General features: G+C 43.0%; 5 protein-coding genes across 8 annotated transcripts in view; 2 read left to right on the top strand and 3 right to left on the bottom strand.

Annotated features, from left to right (window-relative positions):
• Positions 1-4,599, top strand: part of toc (toucan) — a 109,748-nt gene extending 105,149 nt beyond the window's left edge. Inside the window, exons 8-10 of the mRNA XM_089257575.1 lie at positions 710-890; positions 958-1,642; positions 1,713-4,599. Of these exons, the coding sequence (XP_089113701.1) occupies positions 710-890; positions 958-1,642; positions 1,713-2,802 (1,956 nt within the window). The 3' untranslated portion in view covers positions 2,803-4,599. The remainder of the gene's footprint in view (positions 1-709; positions 891-957; positions 1,643-1,712) is intronic.
• Positions 4,600-4,686: 87 nt separating this feature from the next.
• On the bottom strand, positions 4,687-8,039 carry Acsf2 (Acyl-CoA synthetase family member 2). The gene is made up of 3 exons (XM_030384828.2): positions 7,782-8,039; positions 5,082-6,534; positions 4,687-5,022 (listed from the first exon to the last, which is right to left on the bottom strand). Exons 1-3 carry the CDS (start codon positions 7,853-7,855, stop codon positions 4,753-4,755), a joined length of 1,797 nt encoding a protein of 598 aa, XP_030240688.1. The 5' UTR covers positions 7,856-8,039; the 3' UTR covers positions 4,687-4,752.
• Positions 8,040-10,293: 2,254 nt separating this feature from the next.
• On the bottom strand, positions 10,294-12,402 carry LOC115562763 (cytosolic non-specific dipeptidase). The gene has a single exon (XM_089256975.1). The coding sequence runs from the start codon at positions 12,275-12,277 to the stop codon at positions 10,496-10,498; it is 1,782 nt and encodes a 593-aa protein (XP_089113101.1). The 5' UTR covers positions 12,278-12,402; the 3' UTR covers positions 10,294-10,495.
• A 138-nt stretch (positions 12,403-12,540) lies between these two features.
• On the bottom strand, positions 12,541-14,510 carry LOC108649470 (cytosolic non-specific dipeptidase). The gene has a single exon (XM_030384788.2). The coding sequence runs from the start codon at positions 14,508-14,510 to the stop codon at positions 12,597-12,599; it is 1,914 nt and encodes a 637-aa protein (XP_030240648.1). The 3' UTR covers positions 12,541-12,596.
• Positions 14,511-15,514: 1,004 nt separating this feature from the next.
• Positions 15,515-22,868, top strand: part of nompC (no mechanoreceptor potential C) — a 25,198-nt gene continuing 17,844 nt past the window's right edge. For all 4 annotated transcript variants that reach the window (XM_030384796.2, XM_089256973.1, XM_030384794.2 and 1 more), the window contains exons 1-3: positions 15,515-15,901; positions 17,793-17,894; positions 22,826-22,868. The exon at positions 22,826-22,868 is cut by the window's right edge and continues 59 nt beyond it. In XM_030384796.2, the coding sequence (XP_030240656.1) occupies positions 15,515-15,901; positions 17,793-17,894; positions 22,826-22,868 (532 nt within the window). The remainder of the gene's footprint in view (positions 15,902-17,792; positions 17,895-22,825) is intronic.

Here is a 22,868-nt window from a genome sequence, read left to right as displayed (position 1 = left end):
TACTTTCTTCGTGGCGGATAACGCATATTTGTGTGCATTCATATATCATATTTTATGATCTTAAAACTAAAATTAAGTGCTCAAAAAGCCAGAATGAAAATTTTCTGCTTTTTCGTTTGAATGGGTTAGGGGTAAGCGGGGTAATAGAAATATAATATTGTGTATGGATAACGTTTTGCTTTACTCTATATATAATATATACAACAACATATCCTGAAACATTTAGCCCTCGTATAATGTATGAAAAACAATTTTTTATATAGGGAATACCTTTCAGCCTTAAACTATTTTTTATACAGGGAATACCTTTCCACTTCAATGAAAAATTGTTTTGATAGCCTGGCAACTCTTTTTGCCTTTGTCAATTGACATTCGGCAGGCACATGCACTATTATTGTCAGTTTTCAACTATAAGTGATAGAAATTCCTTGAAAATAACTTCATTAAATGTAAGTTAAAAAATGCTTAAAAAACATTCACTATGCTAGTCAGGATTTGCTTCAACTGAGGATAGTTTGTTCCTTCGCTCGTCGTAAAATGCATTTGATGGCATTTATGGCCCGGGGAAAATTCCCATCGTAAAGCCATTCGCACGAACAATAGGCCCAAAGTGCGAACTGCCAGAAAAACACTTCAAATGCCAACAATTGCAGGTAGCCAAATCCTTGAAAAGATCTCACTAAAATTTCTTTTGCGCGTTGCCTTGCAGATGGAAACGTTGAGCTGTCGGGAGAGTAAGGCGAAGATATCGCTGGAGGAGACAATGGCGCTGCTGCAGCAGACGCAACACAGCTGCGAAGAGCTGCGTCAGCAGCTGCACGAAAAGGACGTCGAGTGGTCGCAGCGTCAGCAGGAGTGGGAGCATTTGCAACTCAGGGAACTGCAGCAAGGTAGGTCCAGCACAATATTCTACAAGTTGCAGCGATTGGTTAACTAACTATAAAACTCCTGCTGCAGCACACGAGAAAGTACAGGAGGTGCAGCTGGTTGCCAAGGAGCGGTTCCGTGAGCTGGAAGCCCAGCTGGTGGCCAAGGACGAGGAGAAGAAACAGGCCCTGCAAACGTACCACCACGAGATCGCGCATCAGCTGAGCCACAAGCAGCAGAAGCTGACAGCTGCCGAGGAGCAAGTGCTACAGCTGCAGACACGCCTGCAGGAGCAGGACGCCAAGGAGCTGCAGTTGCGCGAGAAGCTGACACGCGTCGAGAACATCAGTGCCCAACGCCTCTCTGAGGCCACAATGCGCGAGGAGCAGCTGCAGGAGCGCATCAAGTCGATCACCAAGGAGCTGCAAACGCTGCGCGCCAGCACCGAGCACAAGGAGCGCGATCTGCGCGATCGTCTGGCCCTGTCCGAGGATGAGATCAGTGTGCTGCGCAGCTCGTCGCAGCGTCGTAGTCCGAGCAGGAGCAGCAGCGGCCAGAGCGACACCGGCAGCGTCGAATTGTGGCGCAGCGAGGCGGAGAGCCTGCGTCACGTGCTGGATATGAAGCAGGAGAAGATCGCCGATCTGACCAAGCAGAATGCCGAGTTGAAGCGCGACAACGAGGAGCAGCGCAGCATGTGCAGTCGCCTCACCCTGCTGGAGTCCCAAAACGAGATGCTGCGCACCGAGCTGGAGGCCAAAAACGAGAAGGAGAAGTAAGTGTTGATAGTTCTGCTTGTGCCAACCTTGATTTAATTAACTAACTAATTGCTCTATCCTTTGCAGAGATCTCCAACGTCAGATGGAAGAGATGCAAAAGGCCTTCAACCACGAGAGCATCAAACGCAAGCGCCTCACCTGCGACAAAGAGGAGTTGCAGTACCATCTGAAGCAGCGCTCCGAGCAGCTGCAATTGGTCCAGGCGCAACTCAATGAGCTCTCCAATAGCTCGCTCGATAGCTCCCTCAGTTACCCGCATAGTCGCTGCAGCTCGTCACGCTCCTGCCTGGAGTCGAGCCACAACTCAGCCAACACATCGCCACCAGCCACACCAGTCATCATGGGCGTCATCAAGCGCAACGATTCCGTTAGCTATGTGCTCGAAATGGACGACGAGACGCCGCAGGTGGCCGCCTCGAAGCTGGTGCGACGCGCCGGCTCGTTGCGCAGCACCAGCGAGCGCAGTCCCACGCAGCGTCGCCAGCTCTCGCAGAGCGCCACTGCGGCCAGCAATGGCCATGGCCAGAACGGACACAGCCCTGGGCCCAATCCGCTGTCGCAGAGCATGTCGGCCACGTCAGTGATGCGCAGCCATGGCCTGGAGGCGGAGTCGCCGCGTCCGCTTTGCCGTGCTCGCTCCCAGTCCGTTTGTACCAAAGCCTCCTCCCAGCGCCAACAGCCACAGCGACAGACACAGCTGCAGCCACTGCCGCCGCAACCGAATGAATTGACGCTGCCCGATTGGCATGTGGACGAGCTGTGCTCCAGTTCGCCGCATAAAGGCTCAGCCAGTGTGGAGATTCGGCCACGCAGCAGCACCATGAAGCTGATGAGCTGTGTTGATGCGTATCCCAAGGCCCTGAAGAAGTTCCAAGAGATACAGGAATCAGCTGGCGAGGCCATGGTCAGCGGCGCCAACTCCGAGGATGAGAGCTGCTCCGCTTCGTCCGAGGATATGCGCAGCTCGTCGGCATCCAGCACAGCCTCCGCGGCAGGCTGCACGCTCTCCAAGCGCCAAAAGCAACCGTCACGCATGTCCATCGAGGAGGCGTTAATGCTAGAGCAGATCAGCAGCCTGAATGGCACGCCCATGGAGGTGAGCTGGTCGGAGGATGCGGCCGATGCGGATGTGGCCGCAGCGCCTCCACTCGCATGACAGGCACCCGTCGAGGATGATGTGGGCTACGAGGAACGCGCCGTCATTGAGCAGATTGCGGAGGCAGCAGAAGAGGCTTACGAAATGGACGCCGATGCCCAGCAGGAGGAGCTAATTGTGGGTGGCGACGACGATGAGGAGGATGATTATGATGATGATAGCTTTTAAAGCGGGCGCGCATAAATTGTAGAACAATTGGATGGGCAAACAAAACAAGAATTAAAACTAAAACATAAACTAAACTAAAGCAAAGCTTGGCGCAAAGCAAAGGGCAAAAAGGAAAGTCAAGTATGGAGAAGAGAGAGCTAGAAATAAGCCTAAAATAATTTGCTAATTGGATTAAACAAAGTTTCCTGTAAATAATTTATATAAGGACCGCTTCAATGGACGAGCTATGAGGAGGGCAAAAACAATTTATATACATATATGTATATCGATTTTCATATACGGCTATGATAAGAAGTGAGAATAGAAAAGAAAAAAAAGAAGATATTTTATGCACACACACACTCACACATACATATTTCAACACTCATAGTAAGTGGATCCGTCACAGTCTCAACGAGAACTATTTATGGGTTGATATTGAATAAAAAAAAATGAGAAGAAATAACTAATGTGTTATATGTAGGTCATTTTATGCATACGATCCGTATAATCAAAAAAAATCATTTGAAGAAATTGAATAATAGATTTGATCTATTTATAGTAACCCAAATGTAGTATAAAAGTATGACAGTATAATAGTAGAGCCACTCTTTAAACAACTTCAATAAAAACTGTTTCAAGCGCTATTCCCGACTGTAGATTATGTTGCCCCACAACCAGGATATGCAACATCCAATGAGGGTTAGGCATTTTGCTCAAACAGTATATGAATAGATTTGCATTCAACTTAATAACTATATATATATATTTATTTATATATATATATACAATATACATTTATAACTATACATATACATACATATTATGGTATTCTAACCCAAAAACAAAAAGAAACAACTTGAGATATCGTATATATACATATATGAAGATAAATGTTATGCCCCAAAAAGAAAAGTAAAACTCTGAAATCCAATTATAAGTCTAGCCCACGTATTTCCCATTGAGCTCAAAGTTAAGTAACAAACTAAACAAAAACAAAAAATCACTTGATGTCCTTAATTTATAAAGCTAAAGCCCACTAAAATCTAATATCTAAAATTGTAAAATGTTACGCAGTTCCATTTATAGGAATTACGAACTTAAGCTTTAATTATTTTTTTTTTTGTGCGTGTGTTTTGCGAAATTGATTAAACATTATTTATTATTTAGTTTTTAGCGTCAGGATCAATCAGAGAATTATCTATGTTAATTGATCTACTCTATAGGTTAAATCACTTAGTTCTTAGGATTTAGCATTTAGTTACAATTTTAATTTTTAATTTGTTATTGATTGTATTCTGTATCTGAAGTCGTGTCCGTATCCCTATCCGTAACTGTATCTAATCTGGCAAGTCTTAAATGTATAAGCTGAAGGGATACGCAAACGTCTATAACACGCAGCATTGTCATTAATTCTTAAGTAATATTCAGATACTCTATGTTATTTTATGTGTGAGCCCCCAGCAAAACAACAGCAACTGAACAGAACTTGTGTGCATGCCCCATATGAGGTGAATGAATTTAAGAAATAATGCAAACAAAGCAAATTGTATAACAGTATAACACAAATTGCTATAGAAAGAAAATCTAAAATATTTTTTGCTAAATCATTTCAAAACCTAAAATAAAATAGTAATTGTTTCAAAAACTGACTTTGATATTTTTTATTGGAAGGAGTCGTACAGAGTTCCATCACCTTGGATTAAAGGGGTTAAATTCGAATTAAATTGAAATTGGTTTACCTTTAATTGAAAATCTTTATTGCTCTATGAGTTAAACGAGAACCAGAACTAGTCGTAATACTTAAACTCGAACAGCCTGTGTCTGATCCTTCTTCTGGGGGAAAGCCTCCTCGAATTGCTTCAATAGCTTGAACTTTTGTACTTTGCCGGAGGTGGTCTTGGGGAATGAATCGACGGGCACCACATAGTGGGGCACCTTAAAGTGCGCCAGTTTGCCCTTGGCGTAGGCGCGCACAGTCGCATTGGTGAACGACTTGGGATCGACGTCGCTTTCGAGGCGCACAAAGGCGCACAGTTCTTCGCCCAGACGCTCATCGGGAACACCAATTACCTGGGGAAGAATTACATTTACTGATCAGCTGCTTAATGGGACATGATTGGTACACCTACATGAGCCTCGACCACCTGTGGGTGGGTATTCAAAAAGTCTTCAACCTCTTTGGGGAATATGTTCTCACCGCCGCGTATGACCATGTCCTTGAGACGGCCAACGATGCGACCATAGCCATCTTTCTCGAGCACAAACTGATCGCCCGTGTGGAGCCAATTGTCGGCTCCGAGTATTTCCTTCGTTTTCGCCTCGTCGCCGTGATAGCCCAGCATGGTGAGGTAGCCGCGTACGCACAGCTCGCCCGGCTGGCCCAGGGGCACCAGGCAGCCCTGCTCATCGATGACCTTCGCCTCCACGTGGTCGGTGAGATGGCCCACATAGTCGAGCACTCGATTGCCCTCCTCCCCGGGCTTCGACTGGAAGATGACAGCCGTTGACTCGGTCAGGCCGTAGACACTGTGCATGGTTTCCACGCCCAGGACGCTCTTCACATCCAGGATGAGTTGCGGCGAGACGGTGGCACCGCCCGTGATCGCCTTCTTGATCTTGCCCAGTGGCATCTGCAGCTTCCGCTGCATAGCAACCAGATCCACATACATTGTGGGTGTGCCGTGTATCACAGTGCACTTCTCCTTGATGATCGCCTTCAACGAGTCCTCGGGACTGAAGCCGGCTGCTGGCAGGACGATAGTGGCGCCCGTGGCCATGGACGCCATGATGGTGATCACCACGCCAAAGGCATGGAACAGCGGCACCTGGACACAGATTCGTTCGCCGGCTATCTCGTTGCGCTTGCCCACGTGGATGCCATTATTGACGAAGTTGTGGTGCGAGAGCACCGCCGCCTTGGGATTGCCGGTAGTGCCGGATGTAAACTGCACATTGCAAGGACTTTCGGGAAGGATTTGGCGTTGCAGTTTGCTAATCTCTGCCTGCTCATCGGCATTGCTCAGGCCTAGCACATCGTCGAAGCGCAGCGCTCCCTTCAGGCTCTGTGTGCTATTAATAATAACCGCGCGCAGATGTGGAAATTTCTCGCTTTTGATCTTGCCCGGCTCCGAGTCGGCCAGTTCCGGGCAGATGCTGCGCAAGATCTCATAGTAGTTTTGCGTCCTGAATGTCTCGGGCGCTATAATGGCTTTGATGTCCACCTTGTTCAAGCAGTATGCAACTTCGGGAGCCTGGTAGGCAGGATTAATGCCCACCGATATGAGACCTGCTCGCGCTGCCCCCATCATGCCCAGATACCATTGCACATAGTTGGGCGCCCAGATGCCCACGGCATCGCCTTTGTTTAGGCCCAACTTTCGCAGGGATGCTGCCAGCCGATCCACCTCGGCTATCAGGCTGCGGTACGTATATCGCTTGTCCTCGTGACACGACACCAGCGCCTCCGTGCTGCCAAACTGCGAGGCGGCCAACTCGAGCTGTTGGCCCACACTGCGGTAAGCCAGCGGCTCCTTGCCTATGTGATGTATGTAGCTGCTGTAGGCAGGGCTCGAAGTGGAGAGCCTGCAATGGAAAGGTCGAGAGATGTAATAATAAAAATGTATATGTATTTTAACTGATGGGAAATTTTACAATCTAATATAAAAGTCTATAAATTATTTGTCCAAACACATCAAAAACCATCGTCTAACCTTTTCTAACCTTCACATGATATGACAATATTTTTCTATAGTGATCAAAATGGGGCTTGTCTGTAGAAACTTTTTGGAATTATATAACCTCCATAATATGTACTTAGCGATAAAGTTTACGGGCTTTGAGTTTTATCTGGGCTTATATGTAAAAGTAAATTAGTTAATCATAAAATTTTATAGGCTTTTATGAATGATCTACCTATATCAGCTTTTATAAGGTATTTTTATAGCACATGTAGTTCAATAAAAATTGTGCACTGAAATATGTTAACATATTTGCAGCGATTCGTGTCTCTGCTGCGAATTGGTTGTGTGTCTTTGATATATCGAGTTCTCAAGCTAAGAAAAAGCTATGAAAGCTTGAGCCAAAAATAGTTTATAGCAAGTATTTTATGGCGCTCTGTTTACAGTAACTGCTCTTCAACGTTTCGTCTATTGTTTTTGTTTGGCTTAGCTTGGAGAGCGGCGTATATATACATGTGTGTGTGTGTGTGTGTGTGTGTGTGTGTGCACGCATTAAACATGTATGTATGTATGTGCGTAAACATATGCACATACATACAGATGTATATAGAGGCATGTTAAGGGTTACATGCGTTGGCTGCTTATCGCGATAATTGCGTATTTGTTTATATACCGAGTTATTATATCATAATATTTAATAATAGGTAAAAACAAAAGTAGGTGTGCTTTCTGGTATCAACTGGTTTATATCTGTTCTAAATGTTAACGGAAATGTCCAACAGCAACAGGTGCTTCAAACGATTTGCGCATTTGCATGAAAACACACATTTCTATTTGTTAGACACTTAATACTTATACTAGATTCGATCAGATGCTCTGCACAGCTTGTTAAAAAGGGAAGCATTTCGTATATGGATTCTTTGGAATATTACGTAATTTCTCTGGCAATACAGAGAAGCTGACGTGGAGAGGAAGAACCCCAAACACAAGCATATTCCAGATAATTCAATCGAACCAACTGTGAGCATATGTGCAGTTGAGGTAATCCTTCAGCGACAGCTGAGGTCCTGGCTACTCGAAGTTGATTTAAATATATGTATGTGTGTATGAGTGTGGGTGGGTTTATGTCTCCGCTAAGGAGGACGCACTTACCAGCGCAGCGCCTTGTGGCCCAAGCTCTGCCTGAGTACATGTCTGGCGACGATTTGTAGCTTATTGTTGAGCATCTTATACACTGGACAAAACAAACACACTCAAACAACAATAAGATCACTTTTCATAACTTTTTAAGTGTAAATTTCCGGGAGCGATTTGCGCAGTCTTTTTCGAATTTATAGGTAAAATTTGCCAATATTTCGGACAAACACGTCCACTATTCGCCGCGTACAACCGCCAACTGGGGGAAGCGCATAGCTAGCTTATCGAAATCAACATCGCCTTGCGGAACTTATAGAGAGAATGAGAGAGCGGCGAACAGGCAGAGAGTGCGTTGAGTGTGAGTGTTAGTGTGAGGGCATGCAGAACACAATGATTTTTGAAAAACAATTAAATAGTGAAAAGCAAACTTAAGGCTTGAGGGGTATATAAGGCGCAATAGATCAAATGACGACATTTAACCATATGAAAAGCCATAAAGAATAGGCATACAAATGTATTATACGAACATTTTCTAAAATGTGTTACTTCAGATAAAAACTAAACATAAGAAATTTTCTACGACAATATAAAACAATAATATGTAGAAACGCATTTAATAATATATGTATAGAACTTCAAATTATATAACTTCGAATTGCGATTATTTTCCGCTTTTTAAAAGTTGCTTAAATTTATATTTTGTCAAGCAACATTTTAATAATATCTGTATTATCGGTTCACACAGGGTATTTATTAGTCGACTCTTGCATCATTTTCTCATTGATTGCTACTATTTTTACAGAATTTCATATTTACATTAGTTTTCGTTGGCAGATCAATGCCAATATTACCGCGTTTTGTTTTGTTCTGCTTCTAATCGAGGTTTCTGTTTTCTTTCTCACATTCTTCGTTCGACACGTGTCGCTTTATTTGTTTCATTTTTGTTTGTATTTCTATGTGTTTCTTCGATACGTTCTTTACGCTGATGCCGGCTTTTGCGTCGTGCATTTTTGTTTTGCTTTTTGTGCTTTTGAATTGAAAAAGCTTTTTTCTCGCATTGCTGTGATGCTTTTATTGTATGTGTTCTATGGGAACTGGTTTTGCTCTGCTTTTGCTCTTTGCTTTAGTTCTTGCTTTTCTTTTTAACTAACTTGATTTATTATGTTTGAAATACATACATATGTACATACATATGCAGATGCTTATATGTATGTATGTATGTGTAGATGGATGCATACGTATGTAGAAATGTATGTTTATACATGGACATTCTAATAAAATTTGATAACATAGCACCTTGGTGCTTGCAAATTGAATAAAAATTGTGTGTTAGTACAATATGTAGAAAATTATAGGAAATTGAAATCAATTAGCGGGGCGTGTACTTATGTACATATCTATAAATAGGTGTCTGTACGAAAGTACTTATGTACCTTTGTATGTATGCATATATTTATACATATATGTACATATGTATGTATGTAAAAATGAATGTTTACTTACGTGTACATAAATACATAAATATGAATGAGTATTTCTACATACATATTTACATATGTAGGTGTGTACATATACATATGTATGTATGTACGTACATATGTACTTATGAATGTATTGCATAAATGTACATAGACATTACATTTTTTCATATGTATGTACATAGAGCTGCGAAAAATAAAATGAATTTTTGTGAAAATTGTTTTTTGCTGTAATAACTAATTATTTTCTGCTTATGTGGGTGAACAAATTAGATCAATACATTGATAAATGTATGTAGGAGAACTTCTCAAACTCTGCATATGCAAGTGTTGCTATTTTATTTTTCGCTGCTGTAAGTACATATGTACATATGTACTTAAGGATATATAAAACATATACATATGTATTTAAATACAATAGTTTGCAAAATTTTCCTATAGTCAGATAGTAATACTTAAACAAGGCAATCCATATACAATATAAATATCTATATTTATTTACTTTACTTAAATGTTTATTTATTTACTTTGCCTTTTCTACCGCATCTCATATCCAAATTCGTCGCGTGGCTGTTTGCCTATTATCTACAATATTCCGTAGCTCTGCTGATATGCTAATCAAAATATTAAACTTTTTATACTTCTTATCATATCAAGTTAACACACGCTTATATTTTATTGTCGGGCTGTGTCTGTTCGCCGTCTGGCTGTTTGGAATATTTCCAAAAAAAAAAATATATATATATATTTTTAGAATGCTTAGCTGTGCACTGTGTTTAGAATATATAGAGGTACATGTATTGGTTTAGCGTAGCTCTTTAGAAAACTGGTTTTAGACTATTTCATGACAGCGGAATATTGAATAATTCTGAAATTTAGTTAGAAACAGTTAAGAGAGTATAACTAGAATTTAGACAATATTTCATCTGGAAATTAAATTAGATTATTTTTAAAATAAAGAAACAGAGCATAAGACAGTTGGCAGCTTTTCGCTTATTTCTACTTAAACAAGTAGAATTCTCGTTCATGTTTAGAGGTTCGCTTAGAGGTTTGCTTAGCTAGCAATCTAAGAATTTCTTATCAATTAATTTATTTTTTTGTCGGGGGCACTAGCATCATAATTGAACAAGTTTTATTGCTTTCTGTGTTGGGTGCTGTCCACTTTGACTGTACTGTACTGTAGACTACTCTTACATGGAACGATTGGATTATATACATGCTGATGAGTGAATGCAACAAGTATGGGATCCTTTAGCGTTTTGCCTTCTCTGCGCTCCTTTTGCCCAATAGCATTTCTGTTATAGAGGGATAGTCTCTTCGGTTGCCGGGCGCCTTATCGATCTGAGCCTCGTCCAGCTCAAAGAGGACGTCCGAAACTTGACGCTCTCGCGGGTGCATCATGCGTATGAAGTCGCGATACACCGTCTTGCCAGTCTCGAAGCAGTAGTCCTTGATTTCGGTGCATTTGCACTCAGGTGGGACGAGCGCCACTTCGAACAGCAATGTGGCAAACAGTTCCAGATTCTTGAAGAAATGCTCGCGAGTGAAGCCCTCGTTTATCTGACCGCCCAGCATGTGCACGGAGCAGAAGGGCATGCCCATCACCTGGGCGTTGCTCATGCAGTACTTGCGCAGCTCGTTCAGCACGGGTATGCAGGTGCACATGGTATCGGGAATGGCAGCCTCGACGTCGAAAATGCGCTCGTACGCTCGCTTGGCTGCCAGATTGAAGGGCGCATGCCTTGCCTCGTTTATGGGCTTAAGGGAGTCCGTGATCCGTAGATATGCGGGAAGCTCGCACTTGAGTCGCTTATAGGCATCCTCCAAATGGTCTCTGACCAAGAATGTGACGTAATCGATATCCTGATCGGGCACCAGCTTGACGGAGAACTTGGACACAATGCGGGATGGTGTAAAAAACTCGCGCATTCCACCGTAGGATCGATGCTCCACCTTGTGCAAGCTCAGGCCTGGCATGCACCAACGGTGCTTGAGGAACGAAGCCTGCGATTCCTCGTGGCGCAGTCGCTTGACGTTGTACCGGTTCTTGAAATCCATGATGCCCATCTCAGCCTTGGAAAGTATGTCCCAATCGCGGTGTGTTACCGGCAGCACATGACGGTCCAGATTTATCATTAATTTGCTCTTCGGATCCGTGAGAGTGTTCATCAACAGGCACATCTCAGCCAGGGGCTGTCGTGTTGGTTTCTTGGAGCACTCCGCCGGCTCGGGCTCCTCTGGGCTATTCTTCTTGGCATTCTCTTTCACCTCCAGCTCAAAGTAAATGTAGCCGCTGTGGCTGGTGGTGAGCAACGGGGTGGTTGGTGTTATCCACAGATTGGTGGTAGTTATCAAGAGATCCACGCCCTTGAAGAACACTTTACGATCGTCAATCACCTTTCGCAGCATCTGGTTGTACTCGGTGTCGAAGGTATCGATAATGAATCTCAAGTTGACCGGCAGATCGTGCATTGCGTCGAGCCAGGCTTGAGCGGCAAATATCCAACAGAGCACGGGACCCTTGGTGGAAGTCAAGCCATTGCCAAAAAGATCCTGATTCGATTGGGTCAGCTGAAAAGGGTAATGGGACCAATCGCTCTTGTTCACATCCTTCACGGTCACCCCGCCATAGACGAGCACCACGTTCTTGGCGGGCGTCGAGAAGTAATTGGCAAAGATCACATAATGCGGCGTCTTCACATTGCCTTGTGGCTGCACCGTGACCACCTCCACGTCGAACTCGAGCTCGGTGAGGCGCTGGGACAGCCGATCGATAAGCTGCTTAGTTTCATTGACGTACATCGGGTTGCCCAATATGCTCTTAATCGCGATTATTTCGCTCGTATAGACCATATTGAAATCTTCTTTGTCATACAAGGCCTTAATCACTTTATCCAAATCTTTCTCCGACACTGTTATCCGATCTTCTGGAAGATAGTCCCGGATGCAGAAGTCCCGCAAGCAATCGCAACGATCGTTCTTGTCACGATCGAGGAATACGCCGCAACAGTTCTGTTCGCCCCAACAAATCATTTTACTACCCTATTCCTACAACAATGTCCTAAATATCCCCAAAATATGTAGAAATTTTGATTGTTAACTGAATGAAATCTGAATCAAATCTGAATCAAATTAGAACTCATGAACAGATTAAACCGAGCCACCTGGATCAGATAATATCTATGTATAATAGATCTGATTGATGTTTAGCAGAAACCAAATAAGTTTTTGCTGTAGTATAATTAACTCAATGCCTGTTTCACATTTACTCGATCCAAATAAATATTAATCAAGCATTGAGGAAACAATACTCGATATTTAGACTTCTACACTATATAAAGGACATGTCAATTCAAGTCGATTGATTTCGCCTCTTCTTAATCTTTCTTTTGCACCTGAAGGGCAATAGTAAATATTTCTTCAAGCTATATGTGGTGGATCTGGCTCTGGACCGTGTGGGGTGAGCATCGCTCGAAGCAGCTTTTTGCTTGAATTGATACCATTTTTTCTCGACGTTAACATCATTTATATCAACGTTACGTTCGGTGTCCAACATCTCCTGAACACCACGCAAATTACAGTATTGATAAAGCACGTTGCACTTGCACTTGGGGCGCAGCATCGACAGCTCAGCGAAGAGTGCGGCACAGGTTTTGGTGTGGCGTAAGACGTTCAAGCTCTCAATGCTCTCGTTCTCAGTGTGGTGCTTATCTATGCGCTTTGAGTAGGGCAGCAGGATGATCGGCTTGTTGATCAGCTTTTGCAGCACATTGGCGATGGGCAGACAGACGGGTATGGCCTGCGTGGTAATGACGTCCGTCTCGTAGACAAATTCCACGGCGCGACAGACGGCTTTGATTAGTCTCGAGTCAGTGGCCCAAGAAAGCGGGTCTATGCCATCCAGCAAATGCACATTGAGCTGAGTTTTCACACCTAGTTCGGTTTTCAGAAACCGCATATGATCCTTGACGAGGTTGAATACGTGCTTAACCTCCTGGTCGGGCACCAGTTTGATGGAGAATTTGCCCATCACTTTCATCGGCAGAATGCGACGCCATCCCGGATGGCTGTCGGCGCCCTCGACCCCGTGCATGGTCAGCGTGGGCTTGCACCAACGATTCTGGAGAAACTCGACCTTGTTCTCCTCAAACCTGAGCCGGCGCACGTATAGATCCTCCCGGTACTCATAGGTCCGAAAGTCGGCTGATTCGAGCAGATGCCATTCGACCGTGCTTAGGCGCTTCATATTGATCTCAATGCCGGGTATTTGGATCTCATGCTCATCGTTGACCAGCCCATTCATCAGATGGCACAGATCAATCATTGGCTCGTAGACGAGGCCACTGGCCAGACCGCTCTCTAGATTCTTGTTGGCGCCGCGCACCTCCACACCAAAGTGAGCCCAGCCGGTGAGGCTGCAGGGGACGATGGGATTCACATTGTTCACCCACGAATTCACATCCAACACCATGAAGTCCACGTCCATAAAGAAGTCGTTTTTCGCCGTTATGTGAACCTGCAGACCGGTGCTGCCCACCTCGTGCAGCATGTCCACGATGAATTTGATGTTGATGGGCAGATCGCTATGGACCTTGAGCCAGCATTCGATGGCCTGCAGCCAGCCCACAATCATGCCTTTGCCGGACGTAACGCCCCGGCCGTAGAGTAAATTATCCTTGGCGATCATCTTGAAGGGATCGCTTATCCAGCAATCGGTCTGAACGGGCAGCACATCCAAGTGGCCGTAGATCAGCAGCGTGTTCTTGCTGGGCGAGGAGAAGTATCTGGCGAAGAGCACCTTCTGATGCGGAACCGCAAAACAGTTGGCCGGATTGTTCTCTATGGGATAGTCATAGGTCTTAAACTTCAGGTCGGTCAATCGGTTCGCCATCCAATCGAGAGCCTTACAGCTTTCCAAGAGCTTCTCTGGCTCCACCGAAATCGACTGGAACCTTACCAGTTGCTCCAGATCGCTGATCATATCGTCGAAACTGTCATCAATCTCCTTTAGCACATTTCGCCGGTTCGCAGCGATGCGCTCTCGCTCCAACTGATACGCGGCGCTCTGAAAGCGCAGCTGACACGATTCGCATCGGCATCTGCTCGACAGCACAAGCTGTGCATCATCTTCACTGGTTCGAATGGAGCTGACTCGCTGACTCGCTTTGGGTTTTCGTGTCGACGACGAGCGCAACGACTCTCTGCGAGACCGCAACTCAAGCGATCGCGATGAGCTCCTGGTATTACTGTAATTAGCATTTTTCATTGTTTTTTTGGTTTTTTTTTTTTTTCGGTTTCACTTGAAATAATTTTGATAACTGTGTGGAATTTGATAGCCTTAGAGAAATGTGCTTTATGTAATTGTGTTAAAGTCGTCTCTTTTTACGGGGATGTGTTCGACTCGGGATATCTAGATGAGTCTGAACTTGACGAAGGCCGAGGGCTTGCTTCACAGAGATTTTCGCGCCAAAAGCGGTGACGGGCATTCGTGGAATCAACAATTGTAAACAAACGCCTGCGCCGCAGTGCTCTGCCCGCTGACGGCTGCAGTGAGCGGCTTCGTCATGTTGCCAAGGTGCGCAACAATGGGGCTTGCCACGTCAAGTGGCAAAATGAATTTCGACTGGCAAATCAGAAACTCGCAGAAGCTCGTGGCAGACGGTTGTTACCACATTTTGCACTCGCTGTTAAAACACACTTGGCCAACAAAGACGGCCAACGGCAACGGCTACGGCAACGGCGACGGCGACGGCGCTAAAGTGAGACGCACACGCAACCAGAAAAGGAGCCATAAAAATAAGGCTAAACATATAAAATTGTGTAGTAAAAGTGAAGAAAGCGAAGAAAGCAGCCGAAAAAGAAACCCAAAGCAATAATAATAGTAAAGCGGATGTGTTGTTGTTGTTGTTGTTGTTGTAATTGTTGTAGAGGAAACATACGAAAAGTGGGCGCCGTGCAAAAGCAACCAGAGCCGTGTCTGTGTGTGTGTCTGTGTGTGTGTGCTTGTGTGTTGCCAATGAAAATGCAAATTGTTGGCAACAAATATTGGTAAAACAACAAATAATAGAATTGTGCAATGCCAGCGCAGGCCACAAGCTATGCAACGTACACGGTAGAGCGAGACAGCGAACAGCATAAACAATTCCTGCAGTAAGCAACAATAAGCTGCACTCTCGCCTCCTTTGTGCCTGGTTGTGTAATGGCCAGTGGTCGAGAGGCAGAGCTTTGAGCGTTTAAACGTTTAAGCGTTGAGCGTCTGAGCCAAGTGGAATGTCGCAGCCTCGAGGCGGACGGGGCGCGCGTGGCGGCGGCGGCGCTGGTGGCGCCGGCGTTGGCCGCAAGACGCCCTCCTCATTGACGGGGCCGCCCGACGATTCGGCCAATACCAGCGAACGTGCAACGCCCGCCAGCAAGGCCGACTCGGATCCCAAGGATGACAGCTCCAGCAATGGCGACAAAAAGGATTCGGATCTGTTCTCGGCGCCCAAGCCGCCCAGTGCGGGCGCCTCGATACGGGACACGGCCAACAAGGTGCTGGCGCTGGCCATGAAGAGCGAGTGGACGCCCATCGAAGCGGAGCTCAAGAAACTGGAGAAATATGTGGCCAATGTGGGCGAAGATGGCAATCACATACCGCTAGCCGGAGTGCACGATATGGTAAGACAACAAAAGAGACAAACAGAGAGAAAGAGAGAGGGAGAGAGACTGAGAGAGAGAGAGACTTAGTGAGTGGGTACAGGACTTTGTAAAATCAATTTTGGAGCCCATCGAAAGTCGACGTCGCCCTTATCAACGTCCCCAACTGCGGCTCGACGGCGGGATTTCAGTTGTTGTTGGTTGTTTACTAGCCAAAATAACGACACAGTAGCTAAACGTAGATGTGTGTTTGTGTGTGTGTGTGTGTTGCTGTGTGTTATTTGATAGCGCGGCCTAAATGTTTGGCTGCCAAGGCAATGGCGGGCTCGCAGGCTACGTCCTGCCACAAGTTGCGCTGACTACCCCCGAATAAACTCATAAAGCATCGAAATTGAAGCGCTTCGATTTCAATTTACCATAAAAATATCAAACGCAAAAGTCGTTGACATAAAATTAACGTTGCAAGTCTTAAGGCCGACAGCACCCCCAACGACCCAACAACAAACTGACAATAAAATGCAAGCAGCAGGCAGGGCCACAGAATAGAATATAATAGAAGTCTGAATGCAAATGCCCGATTGGAATGTAGACTGAAATAATGGGAAGCAACAACAACGAGCTGAGCTGGGGGTAAGGCAAAAGGGTTGCCTCTCATGTAAATTATTTCACTGTGCGAAAGGCATCATTAACATATATATACATAGAAAACTTTAGCTAGACAACAGCCAATGATACCCTGTAAATATGCAAATCGTATAGAGAGTTATGTACGGCCAGCAGGCCGATTTCGCCATAGATCGAGCTGCTCTCAAGGCTCAAAATGTCTGCTTGGGATCTTGGCCAAGAACCCATTGCAGTTAGGCTAACAATATGCGACAGCTGAGCAAACTCATTTCAATGAATAAACAAAAAGAAATAAATATATGTACGAAGGGTATATTTTAGTCGTGCAGCCCTCTCTTCTAGTTTGTTCCAATTTTATTTATTTGGCAACTATTTTTGGTGTATTTTTGGCTGCCAGACATGACTAGGAAATTGTTATTATTATTTTGGACTTGATTTGGTTTTAATTATGAAAATTACGCCAAAAACAAAAACAAAGACGAAATGAGGTGAAAATTAGGTCTTATCAGCGATGGCAGGAGAGTGTAACAAGCAAAAACTAAGCATGAATACATACATATACTATATAAGTATGTGTATATAAACAAATGTGTATTTCTTCTTTATAATAATGATGATGACATTGTGGATTATACTAAAAGTTTCAGAGTTCAGCAAACATGATAAGAGATTCGAACTTGGCAACATGAATCATGAGAATGTTCTTTTATAAGTTCGTTTATATATAGCAAACATAGCATGGCATAATCTGAATTATTATGATTCCATTTCTTCTTATGTCTAACTATATTCCATATTCTGGCCATAAGTTCTCAAATTATATTTCTGTGCGTTTCATATACATATCCTTACATTAGTGCTAGAGTAGAAATTGTAAAAATAAGTAAATAAATAAAAGATGGTAAAACAAAATCTTGTAGTTATCTAGGAAAATGTTAAAATTTAAAAATATAATAATATTTAATTTAATAATTTTAAATTTATTTTATTTTTATTTAACTGAAACTTTATTTTTAGCTTTGTTTTATTGTCATATTATGATTTAATAAAATAAGTTTTTTTGTATAGCTGCGATTCAGGAGTAATTTAAATAATATTTAATTATTGTTGTAAAGAAAAATTGACGAAAATAATATTGATTTCATACCAAATAGATTTAAAATTTCTTTATAAAGGAAAACTGACGAAAGTCTGTTACGTTAATGCAAAAAAAGCATTAAAGTTTCCTTTCAAATTTCTTTTCCATTTAATTTTATTAATAAATTCTTAAATTATTTTGTGGTTTCAGAATACCGGCATGACTCCATTGATGTATGCCACAAAGGATAACAGGACGGCGATAATGGATCGCATGATTGAACTGGGCGCCGATGTGGGAGCACGGAATAACGTGAGTATCAAGTGTTGACTGCTTAAGCTTAAATTACCAAGATGTGGCCATTCAGAAGCAAAAAAGCAAAAAAAAGTACCGCAAAGCGAAAGCAAAACAAGCCGATTCTGGAATTGTGTCAAATCGATAAAAGCCGCATAATTAAATCTCAGGCGGGGGCGTAACTGCCAGAGGGGTTGCTCATGAGCCGAGGAGGACGGACTGCGGTCCACGCACCTGCCGCACACGCATTGCCGGCCAGAGTGCCGACGGGACGCTCAACTGCCACTTAACCACATAAGCGTCGCTGTGGGTCAACCGAACTGAGCTTGGCCAACAATTGTTTCTAGCTCAGGCGACACGCACAGGCGCCGAGGAGTACGGTCTCACGTGGGGCATCAGCGCAGCGGGGGGGGCCATTGCGACGATTCATACTCTCTGATTTCTGGTTCACTCATTTTATGCTCCATACCTTGAGGCGCCGGCACAAATATTGCGAATCTATTTTTAGCTAGAAATGATTGAGTGGATAATTCAGAGGCAGCATGACTATGATATGAGACAGACTATGATATTATCACAGATAATAGTTTATTTATAATAGCTATTAATAATCTAGGCAATCTGAGTGCCTTAGTGCTGTAAGACGCATTAGAGTATGTATTAAAATGGTACGAATTTATTATAAAAATGTTTTTCTAAAGATTGCATTGATTTGTAATAGACTTGAGAGAAGCTTCCAGTTTAACATAATATAATATTGTAATAATAAAACATTGCAAGTTCATAACATATATACACCCAAAACTGAATATTAAAACTTTGCCAACATATAGTAGTACCTTCTCCTATCTCTTATATCCAGCAAAAAACCCAAATGGAGCTCTATATAAAAATATGAAGTGAGCAATTTCTGTTTATTTGGCATTTGTACCATTTAACTGGCCAATTGGGCATTGGGCATTGGGCATTGGGTTTTTGGCATTTGGCATTATGTTTGCATGCCGCAATTACTTTGGCCAATTGTTCATGGGCCACACACGTACCAGATTTTCGCCGCAGAGCCGATAAAAATCCTTGACCTAATTACAAAATAATTGTTGGCAAACTCAAGTCGCCGAATTAAATTACCAAAACAAACATAGAAAACTCGAATTTTGCTGCAGACTCACATAAAAAACCCACTTTGAAGAAGAAAATTCCCAGCTGGGCTTGTTAGACTGGTGTGAAATGTTAAAGGTTAATTGCAGTTCTCTGAATAACAATAATACAACTGTGACCGAATATGTATATGTATATTATTGTTTCTAATATATGCAAATTTCTGTTTGCATATGTAACATTTTATTGGACTTGCGAGCTAAGGCCCGGTGGTCATATATACATATATAGTATTGACTCCTTTCTTCTCTCAATTTAAAAGCAAGATTTTTGTAGTGGAAAACAGAAACAGAAAAGGGAAACTCTTCAATAGATTTTCTATATGATTATGATGATCTATTTATGAATAATTTACTTCATAATATTGTTAGACATTAAAACCAAATATATATATATATTTATTTTTAATTTTTAAATTTGTTTATGTGTGGTTTTCATTTGGATAACTCTATTGCAACAGGAATTAACTAACCATATTCGGTTTTTAAATATATAATTTGAGGGTTTGTTTGGTAGATTCTTCTTTTGGTTATATAGCAGCAGCTAACAGATCTTTGGGCTTAGCTTCTAGCATCTTCTACATACAGCAGATTAATGCTTTTACTGCTCATATAAAACATATAAGATATAGCCGTTTTATTGCTGCATAAATTTACCTAGTCTAGTATATAGTATAAATTTCGGCGCATACCCATTCCTAAGAAAATTCCCACTACAAAAATCTAGCTACAATTTTATTAACTAAGACTAGTGTGAATTTTGCTTGTCGCACACGTAATAACGATGTTATCTCAGAGCTACCCCAACCAGATCTCAGAGTTCGTGACTAGTTAAATCTCAGACCACTTGTAATTCAAATTAAATATAGCTACCACTGACACGAGATGCGTCATCCTTCGCTTTAAAATTGAAATCTTGATGAGCTCATGCAAGGAGAGAGTTGGTCAGAATGTTTTATGGCTGAGAAACTCAAAGAGTGGGGCTACTTTTAATTAGAGCTGCTATTTTGCTAATGAATTAAAATGAGAATGCAAAAAATAATTATGAAAAGAAAAGCAAAAAAGCACAATTCACTTCACGTGTGATGAAGCGTGTTTTGCATTATGTCATTTAATGGCTTATCTAAGAGTCGGACAACTCTAAAGTAATTCGCAGTCAACACGACACCTGCTCCACACACGTGTGGGGCACGGCCAGTAAGGAAAGGTGAAGGGAAATGATGTAACGAGTGGAGCTAATTAACATTTTGAGGCTCTCAAATGAGGGTGTTTAGCAGGAGAAGGAGGGGGCGTGTGGAGGAGAGGAGAGCAGAGCATTGTGGCTGCAGCTAAATGGAGTCGAGGCTCGAGATAGGAGGCGTTCCCAACTTTATTTGTTGCAACTTAAAAGCCAATTAATCAAGCCGCCAGACTTTTTGAATACGCCCCGTTGGCAGCTGCTCCCTGATGCCCCGCCTCCCAGTGCCATAGCAGTCAGCTTTTTGGCGCTGACCTTTTAGCCAAGACAAATGGCCAAAAAAGCAATGAATTGAAATAAAGAGCGTTGAGGCTATTCATGGCATCACACACACACACACGCACTCACACATACACACATCTATTTATGCAATTTTAATTAAAGCCGACTTGGGGCATTTTGGTATTTATTTGCTTGTAGCATTTCGTGGTATTTAAGCCACATGCGCGATGACAGCGTGCAATTTTTACATTAAGCCATTAACTGGGCTCAGACTCAATTTGTCAAATGTTGTGCGTGAGCACACGCACATCACTCTCTGTGTGTGTGTGTAAGTGAGTGAGTGCGGCACTCGTATTTAGTCAAAATTAATTAATTTAATTAAATGCTGGCAGAGTCACCAAAATAAAGGTGGTCAAAGCCAACGGAGCTGACATCAGCCAGCAATATAATTTAGGAATTTCTTCATTTTTTTATTTTATAATTTCATTCTTTTAAGTGTCTGCCAGGGTGTGTGTGTGCGAGTGTGTGTAAATGACTTCATATTGGACTTAAGACATTGTAGCATACTTTGTTGCTCGCCGCAAGGTTTGCAAACAAACCGAAACTGGGTCGTCTTACGGGCCAACTGCTCTTCCACCCCTCTTGCTCAGCTTGCGCTCTAAGAGCTTCCCGAAGCGAGCCGCAAAAATGTGCTGGAAAATTTGCGCTTCCGTTTTTGTTGTATTTCCGGTTTTTGCTTTCGTTCCGCCACGGCACAATAAAAACAATAACAACACACACACACACACTCACACATACATACTCACACCTGCACTCTTGACTCGACTTATTTGGAGTTAAAAAAGTATGCAAAACAGGCGCGTGAAATATTATCTGTCTGACGTTTACTTTTGCAGGCCACTGTTTGTACACTTGCCCGACTTTACGAGCACCGCTACAAGACCAACAGGCCCCACAAGCCTGGCTAAAACTGGGCTGTACCCAATGTCTTTCAACCGGGACATGTGTCAAAGACTTCGACTTGCGGTTTTTCGCCTATGTCCGCCCTGCGTTCTATGTAAATTAGCAAAGCCAACGAACGGCAATAGGTGCTAAAACTGAGGGGTTGCAAGTAGAGACGCCCTGACATGAATTACGTATACGCCAGGCAGATAAGAGAATGCCAAAAAAGAGCTATGGCTGAGGCTATATTACTTGACTTCCTTTCGAATTCTGAGACAACTTTTAAAATATTTTTCACACATATATAGAAAATATATTTGTCAAATAGGATTATTTCTTTTCTATTAAGGGCTCGAATAAGAATTCAATTATAATCATCTCAGCAGTTCCATTCACTTTATAGAACTTTTCCATATTTCAAATCAAACTAAATTTTTGTGTATATAAATATTTTCTGCCCTTTGGTAAATTTCGTTGCAGAGCTTAGTTTAGATATTTATACACACTTAATTTGCATATATTGAATATTAGATCTAGCCGGTGTTAAAGAAAGTATATACAGCTTAGGTATTCGATTATATAACAGCTCCACATTGCGCACCCCATGACAGCGCATTAAAGCCACTAATGCATATAACAAGGAGCCTATAAAAAGCTCGACTCACTTCCGTTTACTGGGCGCACCAAAAAGCAGAAAACATATATAAGGCAACAAAAATAAAAGCATAAGTAAAAGAAATGTCCACGGGTCAAGTTATAAATTAAGTAAATCCACCGTTGGGCCACGCGGCGTATGTGTAACATATTGCGTTATGGCTTATTACATAAGACGCTGTATGGTAATGTAACTACCTCTGCTCCACCCCCGTTCCGACTCTGGGTCACTGTGAACGTGTCGCCAAATGGCTAAGGCAATCACAATTTGGGCTACGTCGTTATCTGTAAATAATTTTCATAGCTGGGTCATGAGGTAAGTCGGAATTTGGGTTCTCGTTCTGGCTTTGCTTCTGGCTCTGATGCAGTTGTTGCATGTGTGGCACAGACCTAACGACCATTAAGAAATGGCCAAAAGCGAAAGTCCACATGCAAAGATTGTGTTGCAAGGTGAACCAACAACAACAACAACATCAACAAGAACAAGAACCACAAAAACAAAAGCCAAGCCAAGCCAATCAGCCGCACCTCTTGGCCAGGCCATGAAAAGTGCCAGAAGTGCATGAGCGGGGATTGGCTGGAAAGGGCAGCTAACAGATTAAGGGGTAGGTTTTGGGAATCGACTGACTTTGACCCATTCAAACAGCTGCTGCTGCTGACCTGTGCTACTTTAGACACTCGAATGATTTTTAGCAATTGATTTAAGGTCTCACCTCTCACTCTAATTTGTCTTACAGGATAATTACAACGTGCTGCACATTGCGGCGATGTATTCGCGTG

Source organism: Drosophila navojoa, chromosome 3 (assembly GCF_054131105.1).
Source record: "Drosophila navojoa isolate 15081-1374.11 chromosome 3, UAZ_NAV_1.0, whole genome shotgun sequence".
NCBI classification, from domain to species: domain Eukaryota; kingdom Metazoa; phylum Arthropoda; class Insecta; order Diptera; family Drosophilidae; genus Drosophila; species Drosophila navojoa.
The sequence above is the reverse complement of the archived record's forward strand: the minus strand, read 5'-3'. Positions and strand labels throughout refer to the sequence as shown.